The sequence below is a fragment of the Cyprinus carpio genome, chromosome A5 (assembly GCF_018340385.1).
Source record: "Cyprinus carpio isolate SPL01 chromosome A5, ASM1834038v1, whole genome shotgun sequence".
NCBI classification, from domain to species: Eukaryota; Metazoa; Chordata; class Actinopteri; order Cypriniformes; family Cyprinidae; genus Cyprinus; species Cyprinus carpio.
In genome coordinates this window covers 28,982,060-29,000,597 of record NC_056576.1, presented here as the reverse complement: position 1 = coordinate 29,000,597, position 18,538 = coordinate 28,982,060, and the positions used below count along the sequence as shown (strand labels likewise).

Genomic DNA, 18,538 nt, shown 5'->3' with positions numbered 1-18,538 from the left:
GGACATGTATGCTGGGATTTCATAAATTTTATGGAGAAAAGTAACATAATGTAACTAATTACTAATTACTTTTGAAATAAAGTAATCAGAACAGTAGTGTTTACTTTTAAAAGGAGTAATCAGTAATCCGTAATTTGATACATTTTCAGAGTAACTTGCCCAACACTGATCATGATATATATCATTATCGTGAATTGAAATTAATTTATCGTGATTTAATAGTTTGGTCATATCGCCTACCCCTACGTCACATACTTTCTTTACAATGACTTTTCTTTTCAATCTGTAATGACTTAATTGATGCAATCTCTATTGTATAAAGAGCTTTATAAATAAAGGTGACTTGACTTGACTTAAAGGGATTGTTCACCCAAAAATGAAAATTCTGCCACCAAAACTGTTTGGTTCCCCATGTTCTTTAAAGTATCTTTAGCAGAAGAAATAAAGTCATACAGGTTTGGAACAACATGAGGGTGAGTAAATGATGACTGAAATGACTGAATTTTCATTTTTGGGTGATCCCTTTAAATTATCAAGGGAATGCCAACAGATGGCATATTTTAATATATGTTTGACATGTTAAATTATTCTTATTTTATTTTATATATATATATATATATATAAACAGATGGCATATTTATATATATACGTATATATATATATATATTACATATATATATATATATATATATATATATATATACACACACATATTATCTGCCTTGATACTTAACATGGTCTCTGCATTAGAGGCATATAAATGTCTTTTTGATGGTCCTTGAACAAGATTTTGGTCAAACAAACAGTAACACATTTTTTGTTCATAGTTTTTCAAAGTAAATTAGTTTTTTTTTTTTTTATGCCAGTAAATCTTATTTAATCAAACTGAATTTATTTATTTATTTATTTCTGAAGTAAATGTGAGTGGTGCGAAACGCGATAATGCTTGCATGTTCTGTGTGGTTGCTAGGCAGCTGCTAATCTGTTCTGAATTTTGATATGGAATTTTTATTGTTTAATGGGTGAAAAGCATGCAGTAAGTCTAGCTGCTTAAGTCCAAACCTAACCCTAAAATTTGACTGACTGAAAGGAATACTTTCCTGGTACCACCAAGGATGTTGATCCAGGAAGCTGCCGCACATTTAGAAGTTGGAGCAGTTTGTTTTAGTTCAGCTAATATAAGCAGCAGAGCCCAAGGTGATGCACCTGTTTAAAGCTCTTGCTGACTGTGTCAGATATCAGGCCAAGCACCTGCTGTCCTTGTGTTGTTGGCATGTTAAACAAAACATTTTCTTTATATTATTTGCAGACACATGTGCTTCTGCTAACCATACTAATCGAAAGGCTACAGGCATAGCATAGCTCCAATGTCTTGTCCAATGATTTCAGGGCATGGGAAGCTGGTCCCTGAAACTCAAATGTTATCAGTTTCCACTACAAGACTAGAGTGAATGAGACAATCAGATAAGCGTCTCTGTAGCACAGGGAGAAAGCTCGCTCTCTATAAGCCACCTGTGAGATTGAACTAGCGCTATCTGACACACTCGGCTACACGTGTTTGCACAGAGATGGACAGATATGAACTGCTGGTACAGAGAGAACTGCTTGCAGGAGTCCAGGACCAGGGGCCACACAGTGAATATACAGTGGCAACGTGTCTGAATAGAATACAGACCTGATATGCTTTGAACTCAATGCATTAATGATTGGTTCATGAATGGCTGATTTTAAATATGGCCTGGTATGACTGATTGAAATTTAAAAATTCTGTAAAATTGAAATTTTTCCAGAATGGATATTTGGGAATATTAAAATTTTGCTTTGTTAAATTAAATTACTAGATTAAAATGACCAATCATGATAAATGTATTCAAATAAATACATTTATTACATTACATTACATTAAATTAAAATAAAAAAAAAATTATATATATATATATATATATATATATATATATATATATATATATATATATATATATATATATATATATATATATATATATATATATATATAAAAAAACTATTTAATAAAAAAACTATTTTATTTCTAATAAAAACTGATTTTTTTTAAGTTAAATGCAATATAAGTAAAGTCTGTTTTATTTTTTTTTTGTTTTATATTTGTGTAACTAAAAACAAAAACTTAATAAAAACTATACAGACATAAAAAAAAAACAATGATGGAAACAATGACACAACAAAATGACTAAAATGAAAACATAAAAATAAAAATTAAATTAAATCTAAAATATAATATCAATGATACTAAAATAACACTCATGTATGCAAAATTATTTAAATGACATTTTAAACTATATTTACTATTACATTTTAACTCTAAAAGACTGAAATTGTATTAACTCAAAGTATTTACAGTACTTATAGTGGTGTTTGCAGTACATCAAACTAATCCCTAATAAACAGAAGAAAAAATGAAGAATATAAAAAAAGGCTAAGGTTTCAGTATAATGAATGACTTCCATCAGCAACAAATAAAAGATTCATGTCTGCTGATTTGAAGTGTGCTGTAGATTATAAGCGTCTCCCTCTATGCCTGACAATAGACCATCATCTCTACAGACCTCTTTATTCTCTTTCTGCTTTAAATCGGGACAGGAGATATCATTCTCTTTCAGTGTATCCCTGCAGCAAGATTGCAGGCTGCCCCACTTTTAGGTTTCAAACACACAGAGATGCGCGCACACACACACTATTGCACAATCACCGGTGGGAATGGATGTCTGGCCTGATGCCCTGAGAACTGGAGCTTATACTGTGTGTCTGCCAATCTGAGCCCAACAAGCTGTTTTGGGGGGAAGTATGTGCATTTCATTTCATTCTCACAGACCATCAATGTCCTGTGAAAAGGCCAATATAAACCTCAGTCACTAAAGAGTCTTCTGAAAAACGCCTTTGTCCCTTTGCTCTTTTTAAAAGATCAAGAGTAACTATTCTCAGATTCTCAAAGCAAAAAATGCAAGAATATTGTACACAATGAAAAACGTTTTGATACTGATGAGTGATTTGTATTGCAGATAATGTTAATTTTCTCTACATCTTCCTTTTGACTGAAGTTTAAAAAAAAAATTGATAGGTGAAGTTTAACAGTGGGAAGTCAGGAATGAGATAATATTTCATTGTGACTGTACCAGAGAGATAAAGAGCTCAATGAGACCTCAGGAACTGATTAAAGCCGATACAGCTCCAGGACTGATAGCTTCCCTCCAGCTTCTGTGTCATTAGCTGCTCCTCTGAATGCCATGTGTGCACCACATCCACAGTCAGAATTATGGAATTAGATTGGATATTGAGATTTGCACTAAACAGAAACTTCTGATTTTGAGTAGATTCATGTATTTCTTCTGTTTCTTCTAACTAGGGGCACTTTTATGATTTAAAAAAAAAAAAAAAACAGATTTTCGTTGTCTTCATTTTTCCCCCCAAACTATCATAATTTAATTTTGCTACTTTTCAAATTTGTTTTATGTATTCATTTTAGTGTTCTTGTTTTTCAATCACTTTCCAACGTTACATTATTACTTATTTTATACTATGGCAATCTAAAATTAGAGTGAAACAAACATATCATTTATCATTTCAGTACAAATACATATCACTTCAATACAAATTATGCCTGTGCCTCAGAAAGGGTTATTATCTATAACTAGTGTTATAACTAAAGTGTTTCAACAGACTTCATTTCCTAAAAGTTCACAAGCACAAAAGTGCCCATAGCTGAAGAAACACCCAATTATAAATTATCAACGCTGTGTTGAACTATTTTCATTTTCAATTTCATGTCAAAGAGTGCCGCTTAGTTAATCTTCAACAAGTTTTTTTTTTTCAGTAAATCTCAAATGCCAGCAAAATATTTAGTTTTCCCTCCCAAGCATCTGTCCTTTGAATCATCCAACACATTACACATGTGATGTTAGCTCAGCCCGCTGCGGCACCTCCGTCTGCTTTATGGAGATGACTGCCTCGATCATCAGGAAGAAATTAGCTGAAGCACTAAGCTGCACCATCTGATTGGCTGATGGGCCCGTCCGCTCCATTTGAGGTCAGCCCAGACATTCCAATGGATAATCTTTTCCATCCCTCCACTCTCTTGTCTTTCTCCCTCTCACACTCGGGCTGTTTTCCTCAAAGAGCAGCTACAGCACAAGGCTGGCTTTGTGTAGCCTCTTCACTAGTGTTTTCTTGCTCAGTCATTGTGTTTTAAGTGAACCGTACGGAGCTGAAATACATATCGGCCTTCATTCCCAGCTCTCCCTGCACCTTCCAGTAAAGATGATTTCTACAGCACGCATGAAGCCTTCGAATTAGGGCCATCACCACATCACAAACTTCTGGAGAGTAGCTGAGCTATGTTTGCTTCTGGAGCTTCGCCCACTTTTCCCAGCATCCCGTTCTTTGTTCTGCACGCTCTCTCTGAACTTGCAACAAAAGGCTGTAATTATGGCGGGCACAAACCAGAGAGAAAGAGCCATATTATAGCATTCCCTCACACTTCAAATACAGCCGCTCGCTAGGAGCTACAGGAACCTGGTTAGATTTATGCCAACTGTGGAAATGACAGCTGCTGTGAACTTCTGGGATGCTCGTTTTGATGCAACCCACACATTTCATGCATTTTGAACCACAATATTTACACAAGTCCTCATGTTAAATGCCTGAGATACACAATCTCGCCTAAACATGTCGTTGAGCTATCAACTAGCTTTAGTATGCTACATATTAACTGGTAACACTTTACAATAAGGTTCCATTTCTTAACATTAGTGAACTACAATATGTCACATAAACAATGAAAAATAGCTTATTAATCTTAGTTACTGTTAATTTTAAGACCCACTGTGGTAAAAATTCAGGTTTTTAATGTTGTCTATCCAGTGTTTTTAATTGTGCTTAAAGACAAAACATGTGCAAATTCATCAGTCAACACCATTGCTGAGACTTTTCAGTCTCAAAAATGTGGTCACAAACATGTAACCAATCCTGTCAACTGGGGCTTTTCATATCATTAGTAAAGCGTTTCCACCTAAGGATGTTGATTTTTTGATGGTAGCTGTTTGAGATGGCGAACGGGAATATAGCTTGTGTAACATAACATTATTCTGCTTCAAACATATATTAATTCAGTATTGCCACATACCATTGTGTAGCATTTGCTACTTCAGTAAACCTAGTGAAAGTGAAACAAGTAGTCCAAGCTGGTGTGATTGAGTTGAGGCGTGGACTAATTTGCATATTCAAAATTAGTGCATGCAGGGCTTTTAACATTTACTACTATATTAACAAAATCAAAAGTTGCATCTGTTACTATTATTTAATGGACCTGAGCTGACATGAACTGACAAAGATAAGTTATATTTTTATTAACTAATGCTAACAAGGAATAAAATAAATAGTGTAACAAATGTAATATTTATTAAATATAGGTAATGTTAAAGTTAAATATATATATATAAATGTTATCTTTATATATTATCTCTGAAAATGACAAATGACATTGAAAAACCAACAAACCTGGGGAATGGTGAAAAATAAAAAAGAAATGAAGTATGTGATTTGATTGTGTTGTGTTGTCACATGCAGGAATAAGACCAGTGAAACGTGTCCATTAACGCAGGGGCCAGGGGAGATGCTCTCTATATGGGCTTTGTTGTAACATGTTTGAACCAGAAACTATTTCTCAACCAGAAACTGTATTTTGAGTTCAGTTTGGGAATGACAGGACAAGACATCCTACACTTGGAATGAAGGCTGATTTTGTCCTACAGCGTTGAATCGCTGACGTTACTCGTGGATGATCCAGTGCTGTAGGGCAAAACTGCACTAACAGAAACCAGATGGCTTACCTCTGAATTAAAATAGCGATCAAATGTGTCTATGTGGCAAGCGCAGGTGCTCTGATGTGTTTGTGCATGTGAATGTGTGTTTTATACCTGTGGATATCCTGCGCTGTTGTAGCGGGTATGTACCCATGAAGCTGGAGCAGCCATTGGGCGAACTGCCAGCGTCGCCCGGCCAGCTCCGCAAACACGGCGGTGCTACTGAGCAGGGGTTTTTCAGGAGCCCTGTGTGTGTGACACAAGAGAAGTGGGTGAGAGTCACTCACTTCCACTGCAATCTGGTGAGGATTTCACACCAATATGTGAAAGGACACACTAAACTTTACTCAAAAATGTTATGGATGGATCTCAGTTGAGTCTTCAGTTTTATTTACAACATCAAAAAATCATTTTTACAGTTTAGATATCAGTCAACATCTCAGATGTTTCTCCTAAGAAAATAAGAAACAATTTTGCACGAAATTGATGAGAAATGTATTAGTTCACACTGACTGTTATTTGTAGTCTTGAGTAATCTAGCAAATCTGCACAGAGTTTATGACATAATTATTGAGATCTCTTATGAAACTAGACACATATGAGATTAAAAGAGAGTCTGATTTCCATTTGCTCTCCATTTAATCTTGTTGTCTAGGATAAAAAGAATGGCATAATGAAGAGATCTCATATGGGATTTTTCTTTCCTGAGGGAGTGTCTTGAGTATGGAAGCCTATTTTCCCCTCAGAGAAAATGGACTTTCATGGGAAGAACAAAAATCTCTCAAGCTTCCTTTAAAATATCTTCAGTTGTGTTTCAAAGATGATTGAAACAAATGAATTAAACAGCATGAGGGTAAGTAAATGATGACAGAGTGAATGAATGTTTGTGACCGAACGTGTGTGGCCCATGCTACAGTACATATCTCTGATTAATATGGAAATATCTTGACCTCAAGATGTTTTATTTGTTCACTAGTAAAATTGCAAGTGCCTCATTTTCTTCCATCTCTGAATATGAACTTTGAGACCACCCAATACTCTCAACTCACTTTGACCTTGAGTAACAAAGGACACCTAGACACACACACACACGGACTAAAGGCAAAATCTGCAGGCTCTCTTTATGAGACCCGGGATATTTTCTCCTTTCAAAGCCCTCATTTACGAGACCTTGATGAGAGGCTGTGCCACACAGAGCAGATTCCTTTTTCAAGGTTTCCATCTCATCTCTAAGACAATCAAGCTCAAGGTCAAAGATCAAACCTGCAATTCAATTCATCATGAATGTCATAAAAATCTCTCTTTCAAGGGTTCTTGATTAGCTCTTTAGAAAGGGGCTTGAGGGATGGACCACAGTATAGGCAGAAGATTTTTTTGCCTTAGATATGTGATCATTAGACAACCTTCAAGTGCCTTTTAGTAGCCTTGAAATCTGCATTAGAGAAGCACAGAGGTCAAGGGGTTTCAGTTTAACATCTCTTGATCTTATCTGTGATTGATTAGAATGTGTGATTTGACAACAGCATTTGCAATGAGCTCTGAATACTAAGATGTTTGCGCTAAAGATCAATGGCTGGATTTGAATATTGCCACATATGTGCTATTATATATTTTTTAAAGACTCTAACACTGGGATAAAATGTAGTAATGACAACCTAAGGCAGTTTTTAGATTGTGCTGTGTCATATCCTGTCAAAACGAGGATAACTTATTTGGCAATGCAGTTGAAATAGTCAAGATAGTATGCTGGAACAAAAGGTCTGATCCATAACCTTTCATGAGATGCTGCCAGGAAGAGACACGGAGATGTTGCGATGGATGGAGAGTGAAGCAGTCTGAACTAAGAAAGGCTTTTAAAATAGCTGCAGAATTCCAGCCATCCTCCTTATAGCTGCACACATAAACATAGACACAATCTTTATGAGACACAGACAGGAAAAGCAGACCCATAACAAAATGGGTCAATGACAAAATAATGTCCATGAAACACATGTGGCAACTTCTTAGAAATGTTTTCATATTTGTGACTGCGCTCTGGACAGCGTCAAAAGTTACTATTTACAATGTGTTTTTGCATTCGCATATTTATGCTGGGTTCACTCTCGAAATAGCAACAGTGATAACCATAGCAATGGACGGACGGGACAAAAATTCCTCCGTGATTTAGACTGATCCAGACAAGATCCAGTTCACGGACCAAAAACATGTGTAAACATTATTGAGTTTTATATAAACCAGTAACCAATTCATTTTTAGTAATGGATGATAGAAAGTTCAGAAATGGTATGTGATTTATGAATGGCTTGGATTTAGTCCCACAACTAATTGGTTATTTATATAATTTTTGCATTTCAAGTGACTGGATTTGGCAACTGAAAAAAAAATGAAGACTTAAAAATGAAAGGCTTTTAAAAAATAAACACTTTAAATGGGAAGCATCGCTATCCAAATCAGCAGCAAGAGTCAAATCTAGTCCACAGTTTAGTAAACGCTGGCAACCTCTTTAAGTTATTCTTGACTGTGCTGTATTGACAGCTTTGATGTGGTCCAATATGGTAGGACATTATTTTGAAAGCTACATAACTGCTTTTAAGACTCAGGAAATCAAAATTTAGAACTTCATATTATTTGCTTTATTCAAGAGAAGCTCGAGCTAATGTCATTAGTATATCTCAGTTAAGATAGTCATGGTAAAAATCCTTTGATAAAAACAGACATGCAATAGTTATTATCATAAAGGCTTCATCTTCTGCAAAAACATTCAAAAATATTAAAGGGATAGGTCATCGAAAAATTAACAATCTGCCATCATTTACTCACCTTCCACTTGTTCCAACCCTATGAGTTTCTTTCTTCTGCTGAACACAAAATAATATATTTTGATTCTTTTAGTGAAATCATGTTACACTACACAGATTTTTGTGCTATCAAATGCTCCATTAGATCAAGAATGGAATCTAATCTCACCTGCAAGAAATGGTAATGTACAGTAGCAAATCATAGTTCAAGACTGTGAAGTAACTAAAATTAATTAACATAAGGGATGAGTACTTCAATATGCACTTGTCACATGATTTCATGTAAAAGGATTATGGGAAGTCTAGAAATATGTTTTTAAACAATTCCAATTTAGAGTTATTGGTCATAAGAAATTCCCTGAAAATTTGATCACTCAAATCCAATTATGAGAAAGGAAATGGAAAAGGAGGGAGAGAAAGTTAAAGCAATGGCAAAAAACATCCAGCTTATTGAAATCTACTAATATTTCATCAGGCAATTTTTATTTTTTTTCTATGGAAGGAACAGCATGGAGTGTTTATGGCAGTCAGAGCATCCTGTCCATTAATCTCTCTGTAGATACACCAATCTGCTTTTCAACAGTAATGGTTGAATGAAATTATGTGGAAAAATACTAGGGAGAGGCTTTTAAAAATTGACGTCATCAATACAGAACAACAAATTCAGTCTTGAACATCTGATTGCTTGCACTTAAAATAGCCAGCATGCACATGTGTAAACACACGCACACAAGGTTTTCTAGATATACGATGGGTTGGCTACAGGATGCCCTCCTGTTTTTTTTAGGTCTGTCTGCTTCGCTAGTGATGTGTAAAATATGAGGTCCATATATCCCTGGTGTATGACAGATGGGGGCCTGTGAGTTGAGTTCATTTGGAAAGTATTATGGCTATACCAAGAATAAATTTTAGAAAATATTTGGCTCACTTGCAATCATAACATTAATTATGTAGTGGGGAAGAATTATTTAGGGCAATTTGGAATACTGGAAGTGTCCAGAGGATTGAAAGAGAGAAACACTTAAGGTTTTGGAAACCACGGATTGGAAATAATCGGATGAGTTCCTCAGAAGATGTTATAATTATTATTTACATGAAATAGATGTGCATTTTATATAGATCATCAGAGCAGAACTGACAGGGAGAATGAAGAAGTTAGTGTGGCGGTGAAGCTGTTCGACTCTGCCTGTAAATTCATACCAAATCTCTCTCTAAATCTTCAAATTAAATTAAAATTCTCAGAGATCGATCTTTCAAAGCTCAGGAGACTTTTTGGCATATGAAAACATATGAAAACGGACACTATTTAATGTAAATAATCATAAACACGCACAAGCCCTGTTTATTCTATAGCAAATAGCTGTTTGACATGAAAGCAGACAAACGTTGTGCATTAGTTAGTGTGCGTTTACGGGTGTTCTCTTCTCAGGAGCTGATTAGAACTGTGTCTCCAGCAGGTAAATGGCCCCCCTTCCAGGCACACACATACACACAGACGCATCGCTCTGACATCCTGTTCCTCGTCTCCTCATTGTTCTCTTATGACTTCCTGCTGTACCAAATCATACACTCACCAATGTAAACAACTCTGAGAGAAAATAACTGTGAGAGAAAAAAAGTGTAAAAATAAGACGGCAAACGCTTCATGTTCTGTCTTGCAAATCACTCAGAAAGGCCTAACAGATAAAAATACAGTGAAAAGAATGACAGATTATCATATCATTCCATCAACATTATGTCATGATACTGTATCACGTTACAAAACAATTAAATCAGACGGGTCAGATGGCTTGGAAAATCATCTGACCGGATGAGGGCATAGGGTGAAAGGTTAATTCATTCCTAAACATTCTTTAAAGTGCAACTCTAGAGCAACTTCACCCCAGAGACATCTAAATCAGTCTGGAAGGAATCGTACAAGCATAAAGGAGCCGAAAGAAATGTATAGCACAATTTAGTCTTATCTCTCACGCCCAAGGAAAAAGAAAAACCTATATGCAATCTACAATGATGTCATGCACAAAACATACTCCAACCACATATAAGTTGTGTTTTAAAGCAAAGAGAAGGAGGACAAATCATCTCTCTTTCTGTGTACAAATACAATAAAAAAGCAATGACATGATTTGATTTGAAAGACGCAATGCTGTGAGGACATGGCAAGACATATCAACCATGTTGGAAATCACACATCCTAATCACACTCTAAAAACAGATTGTACTGAATGCATAATGTAAAAATGTCTTTAATGACCTCTTGGAGAAAAGATGGACAGTTCGCAGTGCCCTTCAGGATCTGCTGTAATGAGTTTACTTGGCCAGGCTAATTAATTAGGCAAACCAGAAAGTGTTTGGACTGAATGTGAATTTGGGATGCTCTCAAGGCCTCGAGGTACCAGAGCTGGAATGCAATCTGGTCAGTTATGCACCTCCAGTTTTCTTCCAAAGAAAGAGTGTCAGCCTTGGGGTGAACACATAGTACATACAAATGAACGTACTTTACACGTACACAAGAATGTGTCATATGTCAAAGCTGTACATCAATTTAAAGTGAAGTGACATACAGCTGCCATTGTTTAGAATGCATTGGAAGTGCCATTCCATTTCTCATTAAAAACTTATATTAGCCCATAATCATATGAAGAAAAAAATATCAATTTTATAATAATAACTATATATGCAACCATACATGAAAACTTTAAGCATGAAATGGGTCTATATTTGAGGTATTTGTATAGACATGAAGGGAATGTGCCACATACTGAGCTTTCAAAGTGGTTTGAACACAGCCTTCAACATTCTTTTAATGTCAGAAAAAGTGTTATTGCAAACATGTGGTGGCAGACGCTTATTACTATGACCGTAATAAAGCTAAAGACACATAGTACAAGTGTGTCTCCTGTCAACATGCAAAGAGCATGAAGAGGGACAGAAGCTCTAGCATGGACATAACAATCTGCACTCATAAAAATACTCCCAACATGCCTGGCTGGAATGATAATTTGTGAGACACCTGTGTTGCCATAACTAATCTACTTTTCACTTTTTACCTTTAGCCTGTGGAAAAGCAGTTTTGCTGTAATTTAAAGAGACCGTTCACCCAAAATGGAAAACTTTGTTAACAGCTGTCATCAACAACTGAGACATACTTCAGAATATCTTAATTTATGTTCCACAGAAGAAAGAAAGTCATAGAGGTTTGAAAACAACATGAGGGTGAGTAAGTGATGAGATCATTTTTTATTTTTGGGTGAACTGTCCCTTTAAATTAAACCAAAAGTGTATTCAAGAACCCTTAAATACCATTTTTACATCATAAAGGTCATAAAGTCTCTTTTCTAAAAATAAGTAGCAATGATTCAACTAATTATCAAAAATAAATAAAACGGAATCGCACTACAGGCGATTCTAAAACAAGCCAGTGACTCAGAGGAACTGAACTTCCTTTCAAATTGCTGTCTTCTCCAGGGTGCAAATTGGATCCGTCTGTCCCGTAGGGTGTAAGTGCAGCAAATAACACCTGTCTGAGTATCACATGAACAGTAGTTTGGGGGCCCCGTTGCTGTTTAATGGAATTTTTTGGTGTGTATAATTTGCTGCTCTCATGGGAGAAGAAATGCAAGATCCATATCTCCATCAGATCTTATCTGAATTGCTGACTGTTCTGCATTCAGCCTGTAACATATCCTTCAAAAGAGCTGGAGTGTGTACAGGACGAGGAGACGAAAAGAGCAGTGAAAGGCAAAAAGGGAGGAAAGGATACCTTAAGCAGACATAGTAGCTTTTTATAGACAGTATTTACAGTCAGTAGAGGTTTAAGTTACGATATGTTCTGACTTGCACTTTGTAGAAATGTGCTGCCTGGAACAAAACCCATAAACCAGATGAAAGCATTAAACCATATGCACAAGGGTAAGATTTATATAATATTGTGGAATATACAGTGCTGCTTGAAAGTTTGTGTACCCTTTAGAATTTTCTATTTTTTTGCATAAATATGATTCAAAATGTCATCAGATGTCCTGAAAGTTGACAACTCAATCAAACAAAATGAGACAAAAAATATATATAGCCTAGTTTGTTTTTTGAGAAAAATTATTCAGTGTTACATATCTGTGAGAGGCAAAAGTGCGTAAATCTTTGCTTTCAGTATGTGGTGTGATCCCTTTTGCAGCAATAACTGCAGCTAAACGTTTCTTGTAACTGCTGATCAGTCCATCCTGATGTTGGTGGATTTCCTCCATTGAACTGCTTGTTTCAGGTCCTTCCACAACATTTCAGTTGGATTAATGTCTGGACTTCGACTTGGCCATTCCAAAACATTAACAAAACATTTAGCCATTCTTTAGTAGAACGGTTTGTGTGCTTGGGGTCGTTGTCTTGCTGCATGACCCATTTTCTCTAGAGATTCAGTTCTCCGACATTTTCTTTTAGAATTTGCTGGTATAATTCTGAATTCATTGTTCCATCAATGATGGCAAGCCGTCCTGGCCCAGATGCAGCAAAACAAGCCACCATGTTTCACAGATGGGATAAGGTTCTTATGCTGGAATGCAGTGTTTTCCTTACTTCAAGCATAACGCTACTCATTTAAACCAAAAAGTTCTATTTTGGTCCCATCTGTCCATTAAACCTTTCCCAAGTAGTCCTCTGCTGCCCATCTGCAGTTTGCTAAAGATCACGTGGGGAGCCAATGTTCTTTTTGGAAAGCTTTAGCTTTCTCCTTGCAACTCTGCCATACACACATGGTTGGTCAGTGTTCTCCTGATGGTGGACTCATGAACATTAACTTTAGCCAATGTGAGTAAGGCCTTTAGTTGCTTAGAGGTCTTTGCAACCTCATGGACATGTCTTGCTATTGGAGTGATCTTTGTTGGTCGACCACTCCTGGGGAAGGTAACAATGGTCTTGAATTTCCTCCATTTGTACACAATCTGTCTGACTGTGGATTTGTGGAGTCCAAACTTTTTTTTTTAAGTTTTGTAACTTTTCCCGCCTGATAAGCATCATAACTCTTTTTCTGAGGTCCTCAGAGATCTCCTTTGCTTGTGCCATGATTCAATTCCACAAACATGATCAGACTTTGATAGATCCCTGTTCTTTAAATAAAACAGGGCATGCACTTACACCTGATAGTCATCCCATTGACTGACTCTAGTTTCACCTTCAAATGAACTGTTTATCCTAGAGATTCACATACTTTTGCCACTCACTGATATGTCATTGTTGAAAACTGTTATTTCTGTGGAATCTGGGATTTTTTTTTTTTTAATCAAAATTCTTTGATGAAGAGAAAGTTAGAAATAACAACATATATTTGAAGTAGAAATCATTTGTAACTATGTCCGTGCTGAATAAAAGTATCAATTTGAAAATAATAAATTCTAACCTAACTTCTCAATGGTAGTGTGTAACAATAGAGCAAATAATGGACTGAATACAGTTAATGTAATTTTGAGACAACATGAAAGCTTGTTGTGTAACTGGTGCTTTGCTTACATACTGTTTGTGTGTGTAGCCTGAAACAAGCCTTATACTCAGGTCAGCCACAGACAGGGGACATTGTAAATATCGGTGTCATGTGCAGTGAAGTTGACCTGAAAAGTTTGCCTGGTAATTAGACAGCTGGACCTCTCGTTAACTTGTCTGTTGCAGCATGCAAAAACAAAGACAGACACAGACTTAAACATATTAGATAATTACACTAGTGGTGCCTCTAGACAATGTGCAGCATTAAAGTCAGAGGAGTCTACAGTCTGTCTACACACACACACACACACACACACACACACACACACACACAAACACACACACACACACACACACACACACACACACACAAACACACACACACTTCACACTCTAAATGACACGGTACTTATGCTGCCATAAAGATGGAAAGTGGGGATGGGAGAGGTATTGTACATTCTTTAGATTCTCAAAATCCATTAACTTAAACTGAATTACCTTGCAAGAGGTCAAGAGTAATCCCATTAACACCCATCCCGCACCAGAGAAAAAAACTTGACTGGTCTAAAACCCTCTCTTAAAGAAGTTGTTAATGCCTGCTTATTTCAGTTTGACTGACATTTGGTGTTGATGACAATCTACCTTCATAAACCTTTCATAAATAAAATACACACAGACACACAAACATATACAGTCCAAAAGTCTCCCAAACATATAAAGTCCACTACTGAAAATACTTTTATTTTAATTTATGAATCAGCCCATACAAAAATTAAGTGAAATGCTGAATTGAGAAAAGGAAAAATGTTCAAGTCTGTTTTAGTAACTGGTTTGTCCTTCTTCTGTTTTAATGACAGCAGCACTCAGGCTGAACTTCAGGAGGACTTACATATTCAATGCCACAAATGTACTTAGATTTGATTAGTGACCCATTGAAAATATTTAATATTCTCTGGAAGCTTGTTTCCGTCATAGTTTTTTTTTTAGCTTTAAAGTTCATTTTGACTTTTATCTCAAATTAGATATTTTCTAGAATTGCAAGATATAAACTTATAATTCAGAGACATAAACTCGTAATTCTGAGAAGGATAGTCTGAATTGTATAAATATTATTCTGTGGCAGAAAAAAGTTGAATAATATTTATACGTTTCTTTGTTTCAAAACTTTGTTTCAAAACTTTCAGTTTATTTTCAAGTTGAAAAAAAAAAGTCCCTGATGTGGTCTCAGACTTTTGGTGCCCACATGTATGCAACCAAAAAGGTCCACAGTACAAGGTGCAGAGTTGCCTTTATCAAGGAGTCATGCACACACTGCATAGAGCAAATGATTAACAAGGCAGCTTTTTGAGCCGATCAAATATACCCCCTCTGCCATCACTCATCACTTTCAAAAGGCTTTAAGAACTGATGCTTAAATTGCAACAGTTTGTACAACAGTGAAACAAGAGACGATCCAAACACACACTCCTCCTGCAATGTGTGTGTATCACCTGACACTTCAGACAGACTTTCTCAAGTGCAGTTTGGCCTTCTCTGTAGTCCTGTCTAGAAACAGCCTGCACTGCTTTGATTTGGACAGACAGTGGCTGGAGGGTGTCTGAGAGATGCTGTCACTTTAAGCAATTAACTTTCCCTTTTAAAGCCACTCTTATAAAACTGACAGCTGCAGACATTCACAAAGGACCAATCACCTCTTCAGAAACACAAAACTGCTCTGCCGTAAAACCAAACTGGTTCTCTTTTATTGGGGTGGTCCAGCATCCCATATACACCCCCCTCACTACCACAGACGGGCCTTCTTACAATGGGACCCTCTATTTCTTAATAACGCTCATGGACTTGGGACGCTCCAGGGAAAGGTTGTGGCCCCCAGAGACCAATAGAGAGCAAACTTTTAAAATGCCAGTAAAGTTGCACACATAGAGCCTCAAAACTTGCTGTTTACACTGGGATTCCAACATGCAAGAGGAATGTATAAATAGGTGGCTTGTAAATTGAATATTGCTGCAAAACAATTTCAGTTCAAGTTTATACAACATCCTGTGTACCATCACATATATCATGAGTTATTAATTTCTAAATCTCAATGGCTACAGCCAAATTTGAATTTTCCAGTTAAGCATTTGAGAAACAGAGAGATGACAGAGGCTGACGTGGTGTAAGAGGAGCTCAGGTAAGAACAGACTTTTGCACTCTATCCTGACCGCAGGATATAATTACCAAGCAAACCAAAGAAAAGAAAGACCTTGATAAACCCGAGATCTATTAAAGTCTTCAAATCTCAGCTGGACTCAGAGCTTGGTGTACCGCCCCTTTGAAGTGGTTGAGATAACTACTGGAGTGTGCAGACATCATTTGTTGATCTTTCATGGCAAGCCAATTTAACATTTATTCCTTTAAATTGACTACTTTATAATACTTAACATTTATATTACTGATAGTGTAAATATACTAATAAGTACTGAGTATTGTAATAGTGATTAACAACCTGTACTCACTATAAAATTATGGTTAGGGTTTGGTTTTTATGGTAAGTTGCTTATTGATGCATAATTTACTGTTGTTACTTGTAAATACATGTAAGTAAAGTGTTTGGCAAGTATTTTAATGAGGCTGTGAGAGACAGAAGTACAATTTTTTTAGTGTACTGTATTGTTTAACAATATACTGATGTTTCAGTCAATGATACGTCTTTCCAAAAAAAAAAAAAAAAAGTAGACAAAAACTCCATAAAAGTTTTGAAAGTTGTGAGTAGTTAAAATTATGACATTTATACAGTAAGTGTCATTGTAAAGACTCAAAGTCTATCTCTCACAGGCTAGTTTACAGGCTAGTTTTCAGCCATGTTAAATTCAATATGGAGTCTAACCTGATTAAGGTCAGTAGTACTTTTTCGTTTGCTAGTCCTTTGTTACTAGTCACTACTCCAGTAGATCCAAACAACTACTCTGTTGCCAGTTTGCCACTGAATTTTAAGGGGATCTTTGGTTGAGATATCAACAATTCACTTCTGACCAGTAGCCTAATTAATTACATTATATAAGTATTTTTTTAATAGCACCTATCTATTTTAGCTTTTCTATTAATTATTTATTAGATGCTAGAACTTCTTAACGAAACACTAGTATTTATGCCAGTTGCTAAGCATTTATCCCACTAGTTGCTTACTTACTACGTATATGTGAAGACTGGTCGAAATTGTTGCTTTGTAGTCGCGTTATAGTAAGATTCAAATACTAGTTAAATTGCAATAGCTAGGTCTACCAGTCACAACTGGAATACACACTAGTCTAAAGTGAGTATTTTAAATTTGAACCACAGATCCCCATTGAATTCAACAACGAAACAATTTTATTTATTACCAGTAACAATGGAATAGTTACTAGTTGTCACTGTTAGCATATAGCGACGACAAGTAAATAATTAAATGCATAAAAAAGTACTAGAGACGTAAAAATAAATGCTCGTTAGTTTACAGAAATAATTGTTAAAACAGCTTGCCATAAGAGTTTAGTGGTAAATGTGACAGCGCACAACTGAAGAACGAGCGCGCTTCAATAAACTATTAACATTAACTGTTTGAAGTCATCGAGTATGCACTTCATAAATTATTAGCCACACACCTTAATTGATCGAGTAACACCCATTTATCTTATTATTATAGCATACTGATGATAACAATACATCATAGATATAAACTCATTATAGTAGTAACAATCTCGCTCATCATCGTTTTGTTACCTGTAGTAGCTCGCTTGCGTATTACTTCTATTTCATTCCCTTTACCTGCCCACAGAATTATGAAATGTTACTATTTTATGGAAAACAGGTTTAAAACACTCATACATATGAACGTAAACATGCAGAATAGTTTTGTTTCGTTCAGCACTTCTGAGCAGAAACTGGTAGATGTCTTTACCTCTGCATGACATAAGCCTTAACATAATAGCAACCATATTTCCCTAGAGTCAAACTCACCTAGAGACAAGAATGGTTTGGTTTCCATATTAGCGCATGCCAGCTATGTTTCTTGCAAATAATGATTTATTTTCCCCAGTGGGCACGCTATAAGATCCAGTGGGAAACGTCGTCAGACTGAAGCCAGAGATCCGCTGTCAAAATCCACTTAATATAACTAAAGTATGTACTTCAGTTGGCTCCATCCAGTTTGTAACTCCGCGAGGGCGCTCGCTCACTCACTCTCAGTATTCCTTCAGCGATCAAGCACTGCCTCACCACAGGGACCCTACCGAGGGGGACTCCGACCACCAGCGCTTTTACAGCGACAAGCCTGTTCTACTTTTAATATTGTGGTACTGTTACTGTTGCAAATACCCCCCTCAGACTGTAAGATAATTACATCAAAATGTGTACTTAACAATATTTATACTGGTATGACTATAGACCTTATTCGTTTAAGACGCCATATTGAGT

At 36.2% G+C, this 18,538-nt stretch overlaps 1 protein-coding gene across 3 annotated transcripts in view; it reads right to left on the bottom strand.

Moving 5' to 3' along the window:
• LOC109096268 (retinoic acid receptor RXR-alpha-B) overlaps nucleotides 1–18,328 on the bottom strand; it is a 47,486-nt gene extending 29,158 nt beyond the window's left edge. Inside the window, exons 1-3 of one of the 3 annotated variants that reach the window (XM_042756778.1) lie at nucleotides 18,083–18,328; nucleotides 7,610–7,728; nucleotides 5,952–6,083 (exon numbers count right to left, since the gene is read on the bottom strand). In XM_042756778.1, the coding sequence (XP_042612712.1) occupies nucleotides 5,952–6,083; nucleotides 7,610–7,616 (139 nt within the window). In that variant the 5' untranslated portion in view covers nucleotides 7,617–7,728; nucleotides 18,083–18,328. The remainder of the gene's footprint in view (nucleotides 1–5,951; nucleotides 6,084–7,609; nucleotides 7,729–18,082) is intronic. The other 2 variants (XM_042756777.1, XM_042756779.1) reach the window with 2 other exon arrangements.
• Nucleotides 18,329–18,538: the final 210 nt, after the last annotated feature.